General features: G+C 45.2%; 1 protein-coding gene across 2 annotated transcripts in view; it reads right to left on the reverse strand.

The window, feature by feature from the left end:
• Nucleotides 1-3,237: 3,237 nt before the first annotated feature.
• FIGNL2 (fidgetin like 2) overlaps nt 3,238-23,120 on the reverse strand; it is a 63,887-nt gene continuing 44,004 nt past the window's right edge. For both annotated transcript variants that reach the window (XM_080994539.1, XM_080994540.1), the window contains exon 2: nt 3,238-5,536. In XM_080994539.1, coding sequence (XP_080850665.1) covers nt 3,369-5,522 — 2,154 coding nt within the window. In that variant the 5' untranslated portion in view covers nt 5,523-5,536 and the 3' untranslated portion in view covers nt 3,238-3,368. The remainder of the gene's footprint in view (nt 5,537-23,120) is intronic.

Here is a 23,120-nt window from a genome sequence, read left to right on the forward strand (position 1 = left end):
TTGGTGTTGAACACAAGTCTCCTGGTTCCATTCTCTCTTTATGGTGTTAAGTGCTTTGGCTTATCTGAGACTTAAAGGAGAGCTCTTCACCCTCAAATCAGAAGCAGTTGTCAGTTTACAACTTTTCAGGTAAAACTGCCACTCCACTCTGCAGCTTCATCCCATCATTATTAAATATCACAGGTGCTTTCACTGACCACAGTCACACTGCCAGTGCTATTTTTCTAGAAAAAGAGGAGCTGGACCTCACCATGAACTTCTCCTTGTTCTCTTAGAATGGCAATGATATCCATCTGCGCTCTGGCTGAAAAAAAGAAGCAGCCCTGCGCGTTTTTTTGGAAGATTTTCAGGAAGCCATTTACCACTATGTAGTAATGTAAATCAGCTTACAGAATGCAGGAGTGAAAGAGAGACAACTGGCTTGGAAGATGCAATGAAGAAAGGCCTGCTTAGCAGAATCTAGAACAAGACATACAGGTTCTCAAGTCAACAGCACTGAAGTATTTCCCCATGGATTTCGGCTAGCTGAGCTTTGTTATCTTCTGCGTTTATGGATAACCCCTGTGACAGAGTGACAGTGAACAACTATCAGGAAGCAAAATATCCCTGCAAACTAATTCCAAGGAGTCAATCTTTGGGTTTGGATGAGAAATTTGACCAGGTCCATCTCACAGGCCAAAGACCAAAGACCATGGTTCTTCCAAGATGGTCTGTAAAGCCTTCCAGAATATCAGAAGGAGAGGAACTATTTAAGTGTTATACTAGCCTCAGTTGAATTAGGGTATCAACCTGTGCCGTCAAAATGTGTGTGTAGGTAGCCTCCCTGTTATGTCTGGGTCAATGTTCCACTGCTGGTTTTGCTCAGTAGGAGAATGAAGAGATAGGTCTTTTAGGAATCTGAAAAAGCCTCACTGGGAAGTCTAAAATTGTTCAGAGAGGCAAATATGCCAAATAAATGTACAGTATTTCCTTGTCCCAGTCTGCAGGAAAAGGCAGACATTTACCTTCTCTCTCTCTTTCTCTCTCTTTTCTTTCTTTCTTTCTTCCCTCCCTCCCTCAAGCTTACTTCTTTCACCAGCTTCTCCTAAAAACAACTTGCAAAGTTTCCTTACACACTTGTAATATATTCAAGTGAGAAATTCTTAAAAGGGAAACCGCATACAATTATTATTATTTTTGTTTTTCAGTAGTTGAAAGTCTTGCCAGTTCAATCTTTGGCCTTTAAAAGGAAGTGAGTATACTCTGGTATACTTCCTTTTCTGGTATATTTTTTGGTATATTTCAGAGTTTTTGGACTCTGAAATAAATCCAAACCATGCATAGGACTGTATCTTTAGGGTCAAAGCCTAAACCTGTGAACTATGGACACTTAAAATGGGGTCAACAGTTTCTAAGAGAAGCAGGTAAATAGGAGGGAGGAGAAAGGCTGGAGAACAGAAACACAAAAGAATGCAAGGCTACAGAAGACCAAGAGTGACTCAATAAAGACATGTTTTCAGAAAGCAAATGGGACGTTAGTTAAAGAATTGGTTAGTACTGAATTTGGGGTGCTAGGTTAGGCCTAAAGCCCTCTCAATATCCATATGAAGTAATTTATGAATGGTTGCACCTTTATGAAGTAATTTATGAATGGATGCACCTTGAGTTTAACACACACACACACACAAACACAGTGAATGTTAAAGCCTAGGCTGCCAGTTCACATGTTGCAATTGGTGAAGCTCACTTTGAACACACCAAGATGGCAACGTATTATAGGCTATGACAAATTAAATGAGGACAATGCGTCCATAGGTGAACAAAAGTGTATTCTGCAGTGTATTACGGCAGTCAAGGCAGAGTGGTGCCTTCACAGGGCAAACTCAGCTCCATGAGACAAATGTCTCTAGGGTCATCCATTAAATCAGTGTTTCCCAGACTTGGGACTACAACTCCCATCATCCCTAACTGGCAAGACCAGTAGTCAGGGACGAAGGGAATTGTTGTCCAAAAACAGCTAGAGACCCAAGTCTGGGAAACCCTACATTAAATGCTGAAATGTACGTTTGCTTTCTCTCTTCACACACAGAGAGACTTTAAAAATGTAATTGTAATAATGCAATTGCACCTGTTTTATTTGCTTCCCCATAAATTATACTTTGGGAAATTTGAGAACTAGTGGTTTGGGGGCTTCTTTTCTTGCTGTGACAAAGCTTGAGAGGTCCTATCAGAGGCCACAATCAAAGGGAAATGGATTGGCAACCTGGAATTTGGAAATGAATAGAAACATTCCTTCAAAAAGTGGTACTAGCCATGGCTTCAAAACTACAGCACTAATACTTATCCTTTGAAGACATTTACTTCACCAGAACGCTATGGTAAAAATGTTTTCTTTAAAAAATAAAAATAAAGTTATGACATAATATATTGTGAAACGCCCCTGAAATACATTCAACTTTCATCTTTGTAACGACTTCAAGTTTATTCTTGTTCTTTTTTTCCTCTCCTTACCTTTTGCTTTTAAAACGGGAATCAAGTGTGTGTTAAAACACATTTGAAATCCCTCCAGGTCATATTTTATTTTCCTTGAGTTTAAAAAAACAACAAAAAAACATTCTTTTTTCTTCTCCTTGTTTTGAGGTAAATTATTTTTCCTGAGTAGTTAAAAAAGAAAAAGAGAACCCACTACATACATTACAAAAATAAAAAGGATGCTAGTTTACTAAACAATCTACATTTTAAAAAAAATAAATCCCAAAAGCCTTCCCTTAAAACCCATTGATGCCATTTGCTTTAACAACGATGCTCTTGATGGCTTTAAAGAACATCAAGGGCTAAATTATGCCCCTGGAAATGAGTCTGTATCAGAGTATAAAGCAGTGAATGACAGCATCGTGCCATTCCCATGGAAGTTAAGAACTCTACAGAAATAACCAGGAGGTACAGTGTTAAAAAGAGTTGGGAAGGGGACAATACCTGGCCGAATACTTTACAATGCTGGTACAGAAAGGGATGACTGGGGGAACAGATTAATAATAAATAGGTTATCCTGAGTTCATTCAGCAACTACTTTTCATAAACATAGAGACCCAACAACCACCACACAGTCAAAATTCCAGACATTTTTAAAAGGGGGGGGGGGGAAATGTACGCAAATCAATCTAGGGGAAGTCCTTGCATCCAAAATTAGGTGTGACTTTCTAACAGACGACTCCTCACCCATCGCCCGCTTTTCATAGGCAGGCAGGCAGGCTGCGGCCTCCCAAGGAGAGCGCTCAGAGCGGCAAAGCTTTTAACAGCAAAAGCAAGAGAAGGAAATCAAATCTCCCAACACCTTCCATTCAGAGAGACCCGAGACCATCAAAAAAGAAAAAGCCGGTCACTCTCCACTAGTGCTGAGACCCATACATTTTATCCCATTCCACGTACAAGTCCAGCTCCTTCTGAGAGACGGCAGGGTGGATTTTGCAGAAAACGCTTTCGAAATCCTTGTAGGAGGTGGGCTGAAGCTGCCCCGGCAGGCTCTGCAGCTTGCTGGACGCAACCTGCTGGCAGAGGTGGAGGAGCTCGCTGCCGGAATAGCTCTCAGTGAGTTGGACAATGGAGGCCATCTCCCTCTCGTTGAGGCAGTAGTTTTGCTGGGCTAAAGCATGGTGCAGGATCTGCCGCCTGGCAACGCTGTCTGGCGGGGAGATGTAGAAGCGCTTGGCAAACCTCCTCTGGGTGGCTTCGTCCAGGTTGCCAGGCCTGGTGGTGGTTGCTATGACCACAACGTTCTGCTCGCCTGAGGTAGCAAGGTTATCCAGGTAGGAAAGGAGCTGGGACTTCAGGACAGCGGCGTCTTCCAGGAGGGATTCCACGTCGGTGAGGAGAACGACCGCCGGCTGCCGGCAGTTGGACACGAAGAACGTGGCCTGCAGGATCTTCTCGGCTTCTGCCTTCCACTTGGAGACCAAGGCTGTCCCGCTGAGCTTCATCAGGGTGGACCCCAGCTGGGTGCAAACGCATCTGCTCAACAGGGTCTTCCCAACACCGCGAGGTCCAAAGAGCAAGATGGTTTTGGGTGGCCGGCTTGCCCCAGTGTAAGCACCTGGCCTCAAGATGGGCCACACCAGCTCTTCCTCGATGGCAGCTTTGACAGAGACTTGCCCTGCGATGTCTGTCCACTGAACTGGAGGACCGCAATCAATGATCTTGTTGTTCACCAGCTCCAGAACAAACGGGTCCATGGCTTTCAGCTGCTCTTCCACAGTCTGGCTGCTGTTGTCGCTGCTGAAGGGTGGTGGCTTGGGTTGCATCCTGAGGGCAAAGGACTCTCCTCCATGTTCCCCGTTGGCAGCCGGAGGGGTGAACTTCTCAAAGGTCTCGCTAGGCCTCAGCGGGGCTTCACCCACGCTGTAAGCCGTAGACACCAGGCCTTTCATGGGCTGGCTGTTGTATTTCCCCACAGGCTCCTCTGAAGCCACGGTGGTGGCCGCCACGCCTGCGGGCCTCTTCCCCCCTTTGAAAGGCACCTCAGAGCTGCGGCTGAACCCATTTCCTCTACATTCACCGCTGTCGGACATCTGATACGGAGACTTTGGTTGCTCATAGCTGTATTTGCGATACCGGCCTTCGCCATCATCCTCACCGCCGGCGAGATCAAAGGCCTTCCTTTTCAGAGAGCTCCCCGACTCACCACTGAGGGGTGGCACAGCTAGGGGGCTCTGGTAGCTGTACCCAGGGACGACAGGGGGGCGAGAGGAAGGAGGGATGGGTGTGGGGGCAGCAATGCTCGAGGGCAAATACGAGGCTGACGGGTGGGGAGGGTGAATGGTGCCATAGCCAGGCTGGGGTGGGTAGCTGCCTGAGGCGTAATTGTACATGGGTCCTGAGGAGCTGTAGCTGGGGACGAGCGCCGTGGAAGGGTGGCTGGGTTGAAGGAGGCCTGAGCTATGCAAGGTGGACGGGTGTGGAGGCGGAAGCGCCGAGGCAGGTTGGCTGCAGTAGCCCGATGGCAAGTAGGCCCCACTGTAGCCTGAAGGGTACTCCTGAGACGGACCAAGACTGCCAGAAGTCGGGGGTCCCCCGCATGTGTTACTGGGGTAAATGGAGTCCGACAAATTGCTGGAGACCACCGGGGAGGTCCCAAGGCTGTTCCCAGGGGTGACAGCAGGAGGGATGATCCCCTTGGAGGTGGGCAATCCATCGTGCATCGGGGTCAAAGGGTAAGCCCCCTCTGAGCTGTGCGCCATCGGCCAAGGCTCCATCTCTCCCTTCTGGCCGTTGAGGGGCCCAAAGGCGCCATCCCCGTAGGTGTTGAGCCCCGGCGGCCTGTCATATGGGGAGTCCAGTACTCCGGAGTACTTCTCAGCATACCTCTTCAGCAGGTTGGAGGCGGTCAGGGCAGAGATGTCATCGTTGGCCCAGGCGTAGTTGAAGCGCTGCCGGCTGCTGTGGTAGAGGTCCGACTTGTGGGCAGGCGATGAGGTTGTGGAGGAGACATCAAGGTGCTGCTCTGGCCACTGGTTCAGGGGCTGAGCATGCTCGGGTGTCCAGTGCATGTTTGACAAAAGAGCTAGGGAAAAAGCAGCAAAGAAAACCAGGATTAGGTTTTGTCTTTGGGGTGATAGATACCGTATTTTTTGCTCTATAAGATGCACCAGACCATAAGATGCACCTAGTTTTGGGGAGGAGGAAAACAAGAAAAAAAAAATCTGAATCCCAGAAGCCAGAACAGCAAGAGGGATTGCTGCGCAGTGCTCCCTCTCTCGGGATGAAGGCTCCCCCTGCCCTGAAGAGGTTTCGCGCAGCGAAGCCAGAAGCTAGAACAGCGAGAGGAGAGGGAGCGCTGTGCAGCGATTCCTCTCGCTGTTCTGTCTTCGCCATGCAAAGCCTGCATGCGCTCCATAAGACGCACACACATTTCCCCCTACTTTTTAGGAGGGAAAAAGTGTGTCTTATAAAGCGAAAAATACAGTAATGAGTTAAAGAAAATGTTTAAAAACACTTTTGTTTAAAAACCAGAAGCTTTTTGTATTAGGTATAGACAAGATAAAAAAAAAATCTTATATGCAACAACTGCAGCAAGAATTTTGTTAGCCCCAAAATGGAAACAACAGGAGTTACCAATGAGTGGCAGGTGAAAGTGATGGACTTTGCAGAACTGGCAAAACTGACGGGAAGAATCCGGAAGCAGTGAGACCAAGCATTCCAAAAAGACTGGAATAAATCTATATTACATTTGAAAGACAACTGTAAGCAATTAACATCACTAGCAGGGTTACCGTATTTTTCCATGTGTAAGACTAGGTTTTTTTCCGTTAAAAATAATGTCAAAAATGTGGGGGCGTCTTATACAAGGAGGCCATCTTCCCCCCCATTTTCTTAAATCGGAGTCCCAAAAATTAGAGGGCATCTTAGACATGGGGGCATCTTATAGACGGAAAAATACGGTAGTTGAAGATGTGTAAGATGAAATTGCTACCTATTCAGGTTGAGTAATTTAATATTTTAGGTAACAAGGATAGGAAATAAAGTGAAAGGTAAAGATGCAAAATTTAATTTTATTAGGCGGGAGGGAAGGAAGTTGATAGGCTCAGTTGAGCCCAAAGAGTTATAAGAAGAAGATATATTACTGTGTAATGTGATTATATGTAAAACCAATAAAAATTAATATATATAAAAAGATTTTGTCTTTTGGGAATAATAGGAACAGAACTACCTAAATTGTATAGGAATTTATTTATGTATGCTACTACAACAGCAAGAATGCTACTTGCCCCCAAAATGGAAAGAAGCAGAAGTCCCAGCAAAGGAAGAATGGATACAAAAACTTACGGAATATGCAGAAATGGCAAAACTTACCGGAAGAATAAGAAATTCTTTTTATAAAAGAATGGAAATGGTTTACTGAACATTTACAGATAAAAACATTGGCAGGGTTATGGTAATAACCTGCAGTTTCATAAGAGTATATATTTAAACTAGATAATTAAATGAGCAAATTAAGTTAATTTGGATATGCAGAAAATTAATTTAAGGAGCCGCAGAAAGAGAGGGAAGGAAGTTAAACTTTGAAATGTTAAATTGATTGTAAAACTAAGGAAATGTATAAACTTGAAAGGTATAAATAAATGATGCGACACTGGCGGGGAATTGTGGGGAATCAAAATGGCAGCTGCCAGATCTCTACTAGGAGGCGGACATCATTTTAATTTCCCAGGGTGCTCCGGAACAATGTCCCACAGGGGGAATTGTGGGGAATTAAAATGGTGGCCCGAGACCCAGTTGCCTAACACAGAAGTGTTGGGAGGGGGAAAGGCTGAAAGGAAGGGGTAAAGCTTTAGGATTGCTCCTAACAGTGTGGCCACACCAGATCTCCTCCCCGCAGCTACTGGCTACAGGGGAAAATCAGCAGTAACAAGCAAGCTGTCTTTCAAGGGAAGCTCCTGATGCCCTCATTACCGGCCTTCTCATTGCAGCCCTCCTGATCAAACTCCCCAGGGAACTGCCTGTCTTGGCAACAGGACCAATTTCTTCAGGATTGTTTCTGCTATTCTTAAAATCTATCACTATCAAAGAGGGTGGTTATTATTATTATTTTGATTTTTTTTACTATTTGCACACATGCAGGCACCATTGTTTTCCCTCGGAGCCACACTTTCAGAATAAAAATTTGCTTGTGCAACACTGCTTTTTTTTTTTAATTGATAAGAAATACATTTTGTGGCGGGAGGAGGAGAGAGATACAACTCCTAACAGTGCTTGATTTGTAACACGTAACCCAGCTACATTATAATATACCGTATTTTTCGCTCTATAAGACGCACCAGACCACAAGACGCACCTAGTTTTTGGAGGAGGAAAACAAGAAAAAAAATATTCTGAATCTCAGAAGCCAGAACAGCAAGAGGGATCACTGCGCGGTGAAAGCAGCAATCCCTCTTGTTGTTCTGGCTTCTGGGATAGCCGCGCAGCCTGCATTTGCTCCATAAGACGCACACACATTTCCCCTTACTTTTTAGGAGGGAAAAAGTGAGTCTTATAGAGCAAAAAATACGGTAATTGTGGGATATCCAGGAAATATAAAGCCATGCAGCTACATAAGAACACAAAGTCTTCCCAAAATATAAAATTAATTGTCCTTGAATCTTCCCGCTATAATTGTCATCCTTTGGGAACCACTGGTGTACAGCATTATGCTAGGGTATTTTTCCGCTTCCTGAAAGATATACAGTGGTACCTCAGGTTACATACGCTTCAGGTTACAGACTCCACTAACCCAGAAATAGTACCTCAGGTTAAGAACTTTGCTTCAGGATGAGAACTGAAATCGTGCTCCGGCGGCGCAGCAGCAGCAGGAGGCCCCATTAGCTAAAGTGGTGCTTCAGGTTAAGAACAGTTTCAGCTTAAGTACGGATCTCCGGAACACATTAAGTACTTAACCCGAGGTACCACTGTAATATAATTGTGGGATATCCAGGAAATATAAAGCAATGCAGCTACATAAGAACACGAAGTCTTCCCAAATATAATATTGATTGTCCTTGAATCTTCCCGCCATAATTGTCATCCTTTGAGAACCACTGGTGTACGGCGTTATGCTAGGGTATTTTTCCGCTTCCTGAAAGATATATGCCTAGCATAAATTAAAAACTTGAAATTTATTATTATTATTACAGTGGTACCTCGGGTTAAGAACTTAACTCATTCCGGAGGTCTGTTCTTAACCTGAAACTGTTCTTAACCTGAAGCACCACTTTAGCTAATGGGGCCTCCCGCTGCCATTGCACCACCGTTGCACGATTTCTGTTCTCATCCTGAAGCAAAGTTCTTAACCTGAGGTAATATTTCTGGGTTAGCGGAGTCTGTAACCTGAAGCGCATGTAACCTGAAGCGTACGTAACCCGAGGTACCACTGTATTATTATTATTAACCTGGGTTACTCGATCGGGCAACCACGTTCTTACACAAAGTGTGGGCCCGCTTTAGACACAGAAGGCAGCCATGCTGGCTTGAAACGCTTGCAGGGGGACTCAAAGCCCCCTTCCTCCTCCTCCTCCTCCCTCCTGGTCTCAGCTGCTTTATAGCAAGCAGGCGGAGGAATGCACACAATGAAGCAATCAAGGGCAGAGCTGGAGGAATGCATCACCAGTTTCCCCCGACCTAAGTAACTTTAATTGTGCTGGGGTGTTTCTGCCCCTGCCCCGTGGCTTCCTCTGGTCCTCCTGATCTAATGAGTAGAGACATTTCAGGAGCCTTGCTGTGGGGCCGAGCAAATTCCAAAACCTCGAGGCTCCAGAGAAAGGGAGCGCGAGAGAAGCGGAGGAGGAGGGGAGGAAAAACAGAACGAAGAAGCAGCAGCACGTATCGCATTATAGAGATTGGCAGGATACTTGCAAAAAAAAGAGAGCGCTTGCAATCCTAGTTTTTCATTTCCTCTGTGTGTGTGTTTTGAATGTGTAATGGATTGAAAACAGATATTATAGGCAAAATGAGAAATAAAAAATGGACAGTTATTCATTTGTTAACCAATGCTTGCTTTGTACACGCTTTGTGATTAGCTCTGGTCTTCCCCTTGCCTTTCCCGATTTAAATTCCTTAAACACGCACTTAAAATTTACTTTCTCCATGTTATTTGACTTGGAATTTTATTTTATATAATTATCCTATTTGCACACCGAAGTTCAACCAAAGCCTGCCAACGGACTGATCTCTTGACAAGGTTCTTTTACATAAACTCTGTTTATATCCCACTCTCTGGGAAATTTTCTAGTTTTTTCATTTCCAGGTCCCTTCCTTAGCATTGTTGGCATGTGTGTGTTGTGTTTCTGTGTGTGCATTTGCTCACCAGATCCACTACACCAGCCCACCCCCCTTCTCCAGGGTCCCCCCCCTCCTCTGCTCATTCACAAAAGGCCCTGGGAGGGGGGGGGCAGAATGCTGAAGTGTGGGTTGTGGTTTAGCATTGCCATTCAGCCTCTAAGCCACTTTGTGGCTGCAGTACAATTAGATTACCTAATGCTTTAATTGACTTATATGGCATTTGTACTTTCACTCTGGATATCAAAACTTACACAGGAGGATTTAAATGGCAGCTTTAACCGGGCTTTCTCCGGCGGCCTGCCTTCATTTACTCCCCATTATATATTAAAAAGTGCCACAATTAGGCAAAAGGTCCGCAGAGAGGGTGCTCTCATCGCTACCCCCACCCCACTCCTGGCCAAGTAAATAAATAAATTAAAATGGGTGGGTGGGTAAACAAATAAAAGGGACTCGGGGGGGGGGGGGCGAGCTTTGGAAAAAATGAAGACAATGGGAGCCTTCTAATAAAACACTCACTTTGGACAGGCAATTCCAAGCATAGTACAGTGGTACCTCAGGTTAAGAACTTAATTCATTCCGGAGGTCCATTCTTAACCTGAAACTGTTCTTAACCTGAAGCACCCCTTTAGCTAATGGGGCCTCCTGCCGCTGCCGCGCAATTTCTGTTCTCATCCTGAAGCAAAGTTCTTAACCCAAGGTACTATTTCTGGGTTAGCAGAGTCTGTAACCTGAAGCGTCTGTAACCTGAAGCATCTGTAACCTGAAGCGCATGTAACCCGAGGTACCACTGTATACAAATGCTTGGTAGCTGCAATGCATGAACGAGGTCTCTTTTTCCTTTGCACCACGCGATACAAAGTTGTGGTCGGTTCTTTAAAAAAGCGTTGCTATTTACACCAAGAAAAGGAAGCCTAGTTAAAAACAGTGCTCCATAACCTCTCCCTCTTGACTGGTCCCTACTGAAAGCAAGCCAAGTCTCAACCAAGGCTATAAAATCCCAGGTTCCTGGATGCCCTGGGCTGATGATGATGGCTTCTGGGTGGCTTCCAACACTTATAAAAACATAATAAATCATATAACTGAAGAGTTGGAAGGGATCATCTAGTCCAGGAATGTCCAAAGTCTGTTTTGGGAGCCTAATTCGGCCTGCCGGTCGATTTAAACCTGCCCCCATGGCAGTATACGTCCTGGGATAAAAAAGCTCAGCAATTTCAATCCTAAAAAAGCTCAATAACTTTGGTCGGCCCTTACACATGTTCACTTCATCAAATCTGGCCCTCTTTGGAAAACGTTTGGGTACCCCTGATCTAGTCCAACTCCCTGCAATGCAGGAATCTCACCATGCAGTCCCCCATCCAACTTGAAACCATACTGGTCCCTGCTTAGCTTTGCAAATGTGCTAGTAGTTTTATTGCGGCACCACTAGGAGGGTCAAACATTTAAAAGATCCCTAAACAGGGCTGCCGTCAGATGTCTTCTAAAAGTCAGATAGTTGTTTATTTCCTTGACATCTGATGGGAGGGCGTTCCACAGGGTGGGTGCCACTACCGAGAAGGCCCTCTGGTTCCCTGTAACCTCACTTCTCGCAATGAGGGAACCACCAGAAGGCCCTCGGAGCTGGACATCAGTGTCCAGGCTGAGCGATGGGGGTGGGGACGCTCCTTCAGGTATACTGGGCTGAGGCTATTTAGGGCAGGCATAGGCAACCTTCGGCCCTCCAGATGTTTTGGACTACAATTCCCATCATCCCTGACCACTGGTCCTGTTATCTAGGGATCATGGGAGTTGTAGGCCAAAACATCTGGAGGGCCAAAGGTTGCCTATGCCTGATGTAGGCTTTAAAGCTGAGCACCAACATTCTGAATTGTGCTCGGAAACACATCCGTTTAGGAAATGGATTCCAATGACATGGGATCTGAAATGCGGTAGCTTATGGGGAAAATTTATTTAGGAGACAATGCAAGCAGATGGAAACATTAGCAGGATTTTAATTTCACTTGTAACAAGTACTATGGATAATATGGACTGATATAAAATATAGGTAAAGGTAAAGGGACCCCTGACCATTAGGTCCAGTCGTGGATGACTCTGGGGTTGCGGCGCTCATCTCGCTTTATTGGCCGAGGGAGCCGGCGTACAGCTTCCGGGTCATGTGGCCAGCATGACTAAGCCGCTTCTGGTGAACCAGAGCAGCGCACGGAAACGCCGTTTACCTTCCCGCCAGAGTGGTACCTATTTATCTACTTGCACTTTGACGTGCTTTCGAACTGCTAGGTTGGCAGGAGCAGGGACCGAGCAACGGGAGCTCACTCCGTCGCAGGGATTCGAACCGCCGACCTTCTGATCGGCAAGTCCTAGGCTCTGTGGTTTAACCCACAGCGCCACCCGCGTCCCTGATATAAAATATAGATTATGGAATAATATGCAGTTATAAAAGTTGAGAACAAGACCCACGAAGGGGATGCAGTGAGATTCAGAGAATCTCTATATACGGAGATGTACAGTGGTACCTCAGGTTAAGAACTAAATTTGTTCTGGAGGTCCATTCTTAACCCGAAACTGTTCTTAACCTGAAGCACCACTTTAGCTAATGGGGCCTCCTGCTGCTGCCGCACCGCCACTGCACAATTTCTGTTCTCATCCTGAAGCAAAGTTTTTAACCCGAGGTACTATTTCTAAGTTAGCAAAGTCTGTAACCTGAAGCGTCTGTAACCTGAAGCATCTGTAACCCGAGGTACCACTGTATTTGGTTTGTTTACATTTTGTATTTGTAAAATCAAATAAAAAATGATTTCCAAAATAAAAATGACATGCGGTAGCTCTTTCGCCTAAAATATCTGATGCTGGCTTTTACAAATTTGAAGATGTGCACTTTAACCATCCGGCTTAAAGCTCCAAAGACTTTCAACGCTGAGCTTTCTTCCTGGCTGCAGCCGCAGCCTAGCACTGAGAGGACCTTGTCGGACTCTCGCTTCGTAGCAGATCTCTCTCAGGCCACAGCATGTGAACTTAATTATGGCGATGGTGTTTCCTAGGCCGCCATTGGGCTCTCAAGCTACTGACGATTCCTCAGAGAGGTTACCTTAGCACTTTACTAAATGATGTAGGGGGAGGGTCTTGGAGGAAAACAGTCCCCTAGGAAGGGATCCCCGGAGGAAAATAAAATACATCTGAAAGCAGCAGAGGGGGGAAAATCTTGATGCCCTTTGTTCTTTGTGGCTAGTGGTGCTCTAATATTTACAGCACGGTTTGTTAAAACGATTCGGGTATTTCCCCCCCTTCTCCTTATGAAGCTTCTGTTGGTATTTCCAAATAAACACTTCATTTTAAAAAATTAGAAAATACAGTGGTACCTCGCAAGACGAAAAACGCGCAAGACGAAAGAGTTTTTCGTTTTTTGAGTTGCTTCGCAAGACGAATTTCCCTATGGGCTTGCTTCGCAAGACGAAAAACGAAAACGTCTTGCAAGTTTGTTTCCTTTTTCTTAAAACCGTTAATATCCTATGGGAAACCGTGCTTCGCAAGACGAAAAATTCGCAAGACGAAAAAACTTGCAGAACGAATTAATTTCGTCTTGCAAGGCACCACTGTAGCCTTGGACACACTCTCTTTCCTATGAACTGGAGAAGCTATGTTTAAAATCACGTCCTGCCACTTTTATAGCACCTTCACTATCATGGGTTTTTCCCCACAAAGGACATTGGGAACTGTAATTCGCTGGAAACCTTCTTTGCGGAAGGTTCTTTAAAATTTAATCCCACTCGCAGAACTGCAATTACCCCAGGAGTAATTCTAGGAGAACAATCCATTTAAATTTAGACTATATGTATGTAATAAGAGACAGGAGAGTTTATTACCACTCTAGCCTCCTATGGGGGGGGGGCTACCTTATCCTGCAATTTTCACTAATCGGGGCTACAATTCAGAATGGAGCGGGACCCTTAAATCTCTCTCACACAAACACACAATGCAAAGGGACCTTTTCTGAGTCAAAATGTGAGCAGAACACGGAAGAACTGCTAAATAATATCAGATAGAAACATGCCTTATATTTGAAGCAGATGACTTTCTCCAAAGATTCCTGAATATTGTAGCACTCTCACAGTGCTACAATTCCCAGCACCCTTTATTGAATACAGTTTCCAGCAGTGGGGTGGAGTAGAGGAACTAAGCTGGTCTCCTAAACATTCCCGCTTGAACCTCCTTTCCAAAGTCTGGGAAGCTTCTGCCTGGTTTAGGGAGGGAGGCACCAGGTTCACATTTATAATAAATTTATTTATTTATTTATTTATTTATTTATTTATATTATTATTTTATTTATTTATACCCCGCCCATCTGGCTGGGTTTCCCCAGCCACTCTGAGCGGCTTCCAACAGAATATTAAAATGCAATAACCTATTAAACATTAAAAGCTTCCCTAAACAGGGCTGCCGTCAGATGTCTTCTAAAAGTCTGGTAGTTGTTTTTCTCTTTGCAATCTGGTAGGAGGGCGTTCTACAGAGCGGGTGCTACTACCAAGAAGGCCCTCTGCCTGGTTCCCTGTAACTTGGCTTCTCGCAGCGAGGGAACCGCCAGAAGGCCCTTGGAGCTGGACCTCAGTGTCCGGGCAAAAAGATGGGGGTGGAGATGCTCCTTCAGGTATACTGAACCAAGGCAACTGGATACGTTCCCCCCCCCCCCATCACCCTCACAAGCTGCCACCTATAGCCCTAACTGTTCCCCTATGAAAAATTTCACTGCATGCCACTGGTTCCCAGGATTCTTTGGGGAAAATCTGAATGCACTTTAAACGTTTGGAATTTACAATCTGCGGTAACAGACCTCAGGGTTGTGAGTTTGAGCCCTGCGCTGGGTGAAAGATTCCTGCATTGCAGGGAATTGGTCTACTAGACGATCCTCGTGGTCCCAACTCTGATTCCACAGGGGAAAAATGCTAGACTCCAAGGTGCAATCTACATACATATTAAAAAACGCTATGAAAATGCTTTATTTTAAAACGTTCTGAAAGCACTTTGAATTTTGCATAGCTCACTTTCGCCATCTGGTGTCACATTTGTACAACTGCACTTCACAACACATTTGAAACGTTTTATTTGAAGCTGCATAGCTGAGTCCCATGGGACGCGGGTGGCGCTGTGGGTTAAACCACAGAGCCTAGGACTTGCCGATCAGAAGGTCGGCGGTTCGAATCTCTGCAACGGGGTGAGCTCCCGTTGTTCGTTCCCAGCTCCTGCCAACCTAGCAGTTCGAAAGCACGTCAAAGTGCAAGTAGATTTCTGTGTGCTGCTCTGGTTTGCCAGAAGCAGCTTAGTCATGCTGGCCACATGACCTGGAAGCTGTACGCCGGCTCCCTCGGCCTATAGAGCGAGATGAGCGCCGCAACCCCAGAGTCGGCCACAACTGGACCTAATGGTCAGGGGTCCCTATAACTTTACCTTTTAGCTGAGTCCCAACATGAAATAAGATGTGGAGTGATCTGCCCATACCATTTCAACCTAACCCAGGGGTGAAGAACCTGTGGTCCTCCAGATGTTGTTGAGCTGCAATTCCCACCACCCCCAGCCGTTGGTCATGCTGGCTGGGGCTGATGTGAGTTCAAATCCAGAAGGCCACAGGTTCTCCATCCCTGACCAAAGGGCTCATGTACATGCACTCAGGCAGCCAAAGACTCTCTCAGTGTGGCAAAAAGAGCAGGAATGCACCCTGCACGTCCCGTGTAACATAAGATCCGAGCATTGGAATTTCTCTTACAAAATTCCTGCTACATGCGCTATCCTCTACAATCAGGGAGAAGGGGCTGTTTCTCTGCTGGGCAGAGAGAATCCATAGCCAGGTAAGCATGCGAAATAGCTTGTTTGGCGGAAATCCAAAGTCCATTGTACCAGCCGAGAGACAGAGACATATATATAGGTACACACACACAACAGACTAGAATTTAAGACACAGAGGGAGAATATAAAGCAGGAATTCAGAAACTCATGTTTAGGGGTGGACAAATCAAGTCTTATTTCCATCTTAGTGTCCGTTTTGCATGTGTTCATCTCCTAAATCTGTGACATCCTGTTGTGGCATTACTTCCAGGATCAAATTACCCTTTATTTGCCCACCCAACCACTTCAATCTATGAAACTGGCAGTGCTACAGGTGCCGCATAATGCCTATTCCACGCTTGTAAGGAGTCTTTGGAACCCTCTGCCTCATGACACCAGGCAGATGCCTTCGCTCCACTCTTTTCGGCACATGCTTAAACCATTTTTAAGCTTATCCAGATAAAGTATGTACAATGCTGACCTGTATTTTAAACTCTCTCTCCCTCTTAACTATCTTTTGAATGTTTTCAAACACCTGTTTTCAGCCATCTTTTACTGATACGTTTGATGTTTGATGTTTTATTTTATTTTTTTGTAAACTACTTAAAGAGGTTTTATCGCAGCCAAATGGCATGTAAATAATGCAAAATAAATATAGATTTGTGTTTCTCATATGTATTAAAAAAACCTGTGTTTAGATGCAAATGGGTAGCAAAATGCGTACTATCTGTCATTTTTTTTCTTAACAAAAGTTGCTATGTTTTTGATCTGAGAACTGCACTGAAAAATTTGGAGAAGGGTGAGCTCTGAAGGATCGGGGAGGTATGAATTAAAGCCATCGACTTAAAAATGTGGAGGGAACAAAATTCTCTACCCCACCCCACCCATGTTTAACAATGAGGGCGATTAACCATTGGAACAGCACCCCAAGGGAGGGAGTAAAAATTCCCCATCATTTGCAGCTTTCAAACGAAGGACGAGTTGCTCTTCTAAAAGTTATGTTTTAACTAAGGGCAATTTCTTTGTATCCGATCTTTTATTTACTGATGGCAGCCGGGAGGTGGGCTTTGCTTGGAAGGTCAAGCTAAATGCCCTTTGGACATTTGAATATGAGAAATAAATATATGTATTTATATCTCTCTGTTGGGAGCGCCTCCCAATTTCTGGCAGAGCTGGTTGGAAATTATATCTGAAAGATGGTATAAGAAGACAGAATGTGTGATTGAGGCTGCCCTTTGTTGGAAACCAGAAGCAAAATGCAGCCAAAAAAAAAAGGCGAACTAGTTGCAGGCCCTTAAAATAAATGTAAAAAATAAATAAGAAAAGGAGGGATGGAGAGAAAGAAAGCAGGAGTGGAGGGGGAAGGGGCCCAGAGGGAGAGAAGAGAAGTTGTCAAGCATTTGAAATGGAACGTGAATAAACGCTACTCCCGTAGAAGGCAGATGTTTCAATGCTCTCCCTTGGCAGTGTGAGAAAATTACTGTCCAGTGGCCAAATGGCACGTCAGTTTCCCACCCTCTTGGCTTCCCCATTATCTAAAAGCGCAAGACAAAAGGAAGGAGGGGGGGCCGGTCAGGAGAGAATCCCATTGTCCTCTCGCACTCTAATTATGGAAATCTGGTTAATCTATTCAGGAGCAACTATGGACTGGGTTTTTGTTTGGGGAGGGGCGGAGGGGAGGCAAGAGAGAGCTCTTTAGGCTAAGGCTCCCCACAGCAAAAGGGTTTCCAACTGTTCGATGTTTTGAATGGGTGTCTTCTCCCCCAGCCCACACCCCTGCTGCTCCCCAAACCTGGGCCGCTGCTTCCACAGCAGAAGGAAAAACTCCTTTCCAGTTTCTCTCTCTCTCTCCTCCCCCCCTTTTTTTATTATTTAAACGAAACAAAACCTAGCCATCGTTTCAAAGGCCCCTAACCAGCTCCAGGGGAAAAAACAGCCAGCCGTTGCCATCCCATGCAAGCACAAATCTGCAAAACAATTCAAAATCCAGAAATTCCCAGGCACAGCCACGTTTTCTACCTACATGCCCCAAGAGGAGCACATCAGCTTGCACTTTGCACCGATGTGCAAAAATGTAATATCGCGGCTGCGTGAGGTTCCCCTGAAGCACACAAGAGCACATCTGGAGGCGTATTTACAAAATCAGGAAAGGCCACAAAAAAGCCAGGCCTGCCCAAGAGGCTAAGGAAATATTTCTATACATGTACCTCAGGTTACAAACACCTCAGGTTACAAACACCTCGGGTTACAGACTCCGCTAACCCGGAAGTACTACCTCAGGTTAAGAACTTTACCTCAGGATGAGAACAGAAATTGTGCTCCGGCGGCAGCAGGAGGCCCCATTAGCTAAAGTGGTACCTCAGGTTAAGAATGGTTTCAGGTTAAGAACGGACCTCCGGAACAAACCGAGTTCGTAACCAGAGGTAACACTGTATGGTAGTACCTCAGGTTAAGTACTTAATTCATTCTGGAGGTCCGTTCTTAACCTGAAACCGTTCTTAACCTGAAGCACCACTTTAGCTAATGGGGCCTCCTGCTGCTGCCGCGCCGCCAGAGCACAATTTCTGTTCTCATCCTGAAGCAAAGTTCTTAACCTGATGAACTATTTCTGGGTATTGTAACCTGAAGCGTAATCTGGGTCTGTAATCTGAAGCATATGTAACCTGAAGCGTATGTAACCCGAGGTACCACCGTATGTCTTTTCCTAGATTCAAAAACACTCTCTGCAGACCCTATTTTACAGAACAGTCCCAGATTTGACAGAAGCTGTCCCGGTTTCTGATCTGATTCCAGAACGTCTTGCTTTTCCTTAGGATGTCCCTATTTTCATCTGAGAAATGTTGGAGGGTATGTCTCTGCTGTTCAGTTCCTTAGCAAAGAGCATCTAGCTCAGGGGTCAGCAAACTTTTTCAGCAGGGGACCGGTCCACTGTCCCTCAGACCTTGTGGGGGCCCGGACTATATTTTGGGGGGAGAAATGAACGAATTCCTATGCCTTACAAATAACCCAGAGATGCGTTTTAAATAAAAGCACACATTCTACTCATGTAAAAACACCAGGCAGGCCCCACAAATAACTCAGAGATGCATTTTAAATAAAGGGGCACATTTTACTCATGTAAAAACACGCTGATTCCTGGACCATCCGTGGGCCAGATTTAGAAGGCGATTGGGCCGGATCAGGCCCCCGGGCCTTAGCTTGCCTACCCATGATCTAGCTTGTGTCTGGGAGTGAGTGAATGATGGGAAGCCCCTCCTCTCCCGAACAATTGCTGCTGCTAAGGAAATGGGGATACATCCAGAAAGAAACAAAATGCTCGAGCCATCATCCAGCCATTTTCTAGTCCCATTTATTTCAATTTATTTCAATAAGAGAATTAAGCACATGTGTTTCGGTCTCTCCGTTGAAATTAATGGGAATCGAAGTGCTTGTCTTGGGCAGGGTTGAAGCCTTGATTGTGATTTATTTATTTTTTAAGGGAAACATGTTTCCCCCATCTTTGTTAAATTATATATGCAACACTGTAATGCGATATTAAACAATACCAGTTCTAGAAGTCTCGTTTCTAGAACCTTTTTATATCAAGCTTTCCCACTGCTCCTTAAAGACATTTGCACCTTGGCCTCTTTGCTTAAGGCCAAACACAAAGAAATAGGGTAGCGGCTTCTGGCTAAGAGAACCTTGAAAAGCTTCAACTTCCTAGTGCAGGGGTAGGCAAACTAAGGCCCGGGGGCCGGATGCGGCCCAATCGCCTTCTCAATCCGGCCCGCAGACAGTCCAGGAATCAGCGTGTTTTTACATGAGTAAAATGTGTGCTTTTCTTTATAATGCATCTCTGGGTTATTTGTGGGGCCTGCCTGGTGTTTTTACATGAGCAGAATGTGTGCTTTTATTTAAAATGCATCTCTGGGTTATTTGTGGGGCATAGGAATCCGTTCATTTCCCCCCTCAAAAAAAATAATATAGTCCGGCCCCCCACAAGGTCTGAGGGACAGTGGATCAGCCCATGGCTGAAAAAGTTGGCTGACCCCTGTCCTAGTGTATTGGTGGCTGCTATACCAAGATGCAGCTGACGTATTCAATAGGCTGCAAAGATGCAGATATCTCGCTTGGTATAGCAGGAGGCTCTTAATCTCGAGGTCGTGGGTTCAAGCCCCACGTTGGGAAGAAGATTCCTGCATTACAAGGGTTTGGACTAGCTGGCCATTGGGAGTCCCCACTCTATCAATCTATGGTCCGACCACACCTGGAAATACTGCGTCCATTTCTGGGCACCACAATTTAGGAAGGTGTGCAGAGGAGGGCAACCAAGATGATCAAGCGTCTGGAAACCAAGCCTGATGAGGAGTGGTTGAAGGAGCTCACTGAGCCTGGAGAAGAGGAGACTGAGACGAGATATGATAGCCATCTTCAAAGATCTGAAGGGCTATCACATGGAGGATGAAGCAAGCTTGTTTTCTCCTGCTCTGGAGGGTAGGACTCGAACCAATGGCTTCACGTTATAGGTAAGGTGATTCCAACTAAACATCAGGAAGGACTTTCTGACGGTAAGAGCTGTTTGACAGTGGAACGGTCTCCCTCAGGAGGTTGTGGACTCTCCTTCCTTGGAGGCTTTTAAGCAGAGGTTGGATGGCCATCTGCCATGGATACTTAAACTGAGGTTCCTGCATCGCAGCGGGTTGGACTAGATGACTCTTAGGGTCCCTTCCAACTCTACAATTCTATGAAATGCCACAAACACGTTACTTGTGCTCAGTATTTTCTCCTGTGCCTAAAGGTCTTGACAGATGTCCCTTTTATTGTTCATTCCTGAGCATTTGTGCTCATGATGGTATTGGGGTGATTAGAAGCGATCACACTTTGGATACTGTTTGCACCTGCAAACGTTTCACAGCAGACATCCTGCTTAGCTTCCAGTCAGTTCAACTCCTGTCCCATGCCTGCTAAAATCCTGTAACTTTTCATCCCACAAGTATTTTGAATTAGAGGTTGTTTTTTTTATCCCACATTTATTGCACTACAATGCAGGAAGACCTCTGGAAGACCATGATGCTGTAACATCAGGGAAGCATTGCTGAACAATGACTAAAGCGGAATGACGTGTGGACAGCCCTGTATACACCCACCACAAATGTACTATGATTGCATCTGTGGCATGTTGTAAAATATACCTCCAGGGGGAAACCACCAGTTGGATGGACATGAATTCTCAGTGCCTGATTTGCATCACATGGTTATATTCGCTGGCTGGGTGTAAATCACTGTTGGCACTTATATACACAAGCTTTGTGCAGATGCCTGATTATCGTCTTCCAAAGCAACGATTGTATTCCGAACTTAAAAATGGAAAGAGTAATGCTGGTGGTCAACAAAAGAGGTTTAAAGACTCTCTCAAGGCAAATTTTAAAAAAAATTGGTATAAACACCAGCAATTGGGAAACACTTGCCTGCAAGCACTCCAATTGGAGAAGAGCCTTTACCAAAGGTGTCATGGGCTTTGAAGACACTCGAACTCAGGACGCAAGGGAGAAACGTGCTAAGAGGAAGGCACACTTGGCAAATCCACACCGTGATCAACTCCTACCCGGAAACCTATGTCCCCACTGTGGAAGGACATGTGGGTGCAGAATTGGCCTCCACAGTCACTTACAGACTCGTTAAAACCGTGTTTATGGAAGACAATCTTACTCGGCTACGAGTGATCGCCAAAGAAGCAGAAGAAGACACAAGCTTTTTTGCAGCCTACAATTTTCCCTCACGAAACTCCCAGTGCAGCCATAGACATCTCTGTATCTCTTTGCATGCTCTTCCTCTGAAGCATCCCTGACAAGATGCAGAGGAGGCCTGGATTATTTTAATTCCGCCTAGCAATTTGTAGATTGCTAACCACAAAGGACAGGTGATTGACACACTTGCATGAAGGTACCAGATCGCACACAGAAAGGAAAGTTGGTTATTAAGCAAAATGTTGCCAATCTATTCCAGCAAGCTCATCATATTCTCCCTTGGCTCCGCGTTATTTGGCTGCGCGTGGCATTGCATAAGCCATCAAAATTATTTACAGCCATCAGTTTGCTTGCATTTCAAATAAATACACACACACCAAAAAAAGAAAAAGAAATCTATCTGCTTGAGCCACTAATAAGAGAATAGAAAAGAGCTCCAAGTAAAGATTCACCCACAGAGAGACCTCACGCCAGGTTGCACATTTCTGGGCCTCCTGGGAGAGGGGCAGAAAGGTCATTTTCTCTTTAGCTTTGCGCTAGATCAGCACGTACAGATTCTCCTACAGATTAGAGCAAATAACACCCTCCAACATTTCTCTGATGAAAATAGGGATGTCCTATATAATAATAATAATAATAATAATACCCCATCCCATCTCACTGGGTTGCCCCAGCCACTCTGTTTTTATATATGTTGGCGGCTTCCAACATATATAAAAAACACAATAAAACATTAAACATTAAAAAAAACTTCCCTATACAGGGCTGCCTTCCAATGTCTTCTAAAGGTTGTCTAGTTACTTATCTCCTTGCCTCAGGGGCCGGATAACTTCATACCCTCCAACACATGGGTAGGCAAACTAAGGCCCAGGAGTCGGATCCGGCCCAATCGCCTTCTCAATCCGGCCTGCGGACGGTCCAGGAATCAGCGTGTTTTAACATGAGTAGAATGTGTCCTTTTATTTCAAATGCATCTCTGGGTTATTTGTGGGGGATAGGAATTCATTCATTCCCCCCCCCCAAAAAATATATAGTCTAGCCCCCGACAAGGTCTGAGGGACAGTGGACCGGCCCCTGGCTGAAAAAGTTTGCTGACCCCTGCTCCAACATTTTTGCAATGAAAATAGGGACGTACTAAGGAAATGCGGGACATTCCAGGATCAAATCAGAATCCAGGACGGGTTTTGTAAATCCAGGACTGTCCCTGGGAAATAGGGACATTTGGAGGGTTTGGTAAAAATGACTTTTCATACATTGTACCTCAGAGCACATGCAATCTGCCCTCCGCATGCCACAAACTTTATGTCTAAATTTCGAGACCATCTAACTCAGGGCTGGGGAACCCTTGGCCCTCTATATCAGTGGCTCCCCAACTATTTTCTCCCCACAGGTCACCTGAAAATTGCTGAGCACCTTGGCACTAAACGGTGTGTCCGCCTGCTGTAGCAATTGTGCTGAATGCCGGATGACGGAGTGCAAATCCTAATACAATTAAATGCAACGAACAAGAAATAAAAGAAACAATAAAAAAGCAATTAGAAATCAATATGAATATTTCCTGGAATTGATGTGCCCTCTCCCGTCTTCAACCACAGATTCCACAATGCCTCTAAACACAGAGTCACAATTTTAGCTAACTTTTCTACCCTATATTTCCTCTGAGGCTCTTCCTTCCAATTTATCCTTACAACAATCCTACGAGGTAGGGTAACGGGGGCATAGTAAACTGGCCCAAGGTCACCCCAAGAGCTTATACCTTAGTCTTCAAGGTCCCAGTCTAACACTCTAAGCCAAGCT

Source organism: Podarcis pityusensis, assembly GCF_964106645.2.
Source record: "Podarcis pityusensis genome assembly, chromosome: 2".
Taxonomy (NCBI): Eukaryota; Metazoa; Chordata; class Lepidosauria; order Squamata; family Lacertidae; genus Podarcis; species Podarcis pityusensis.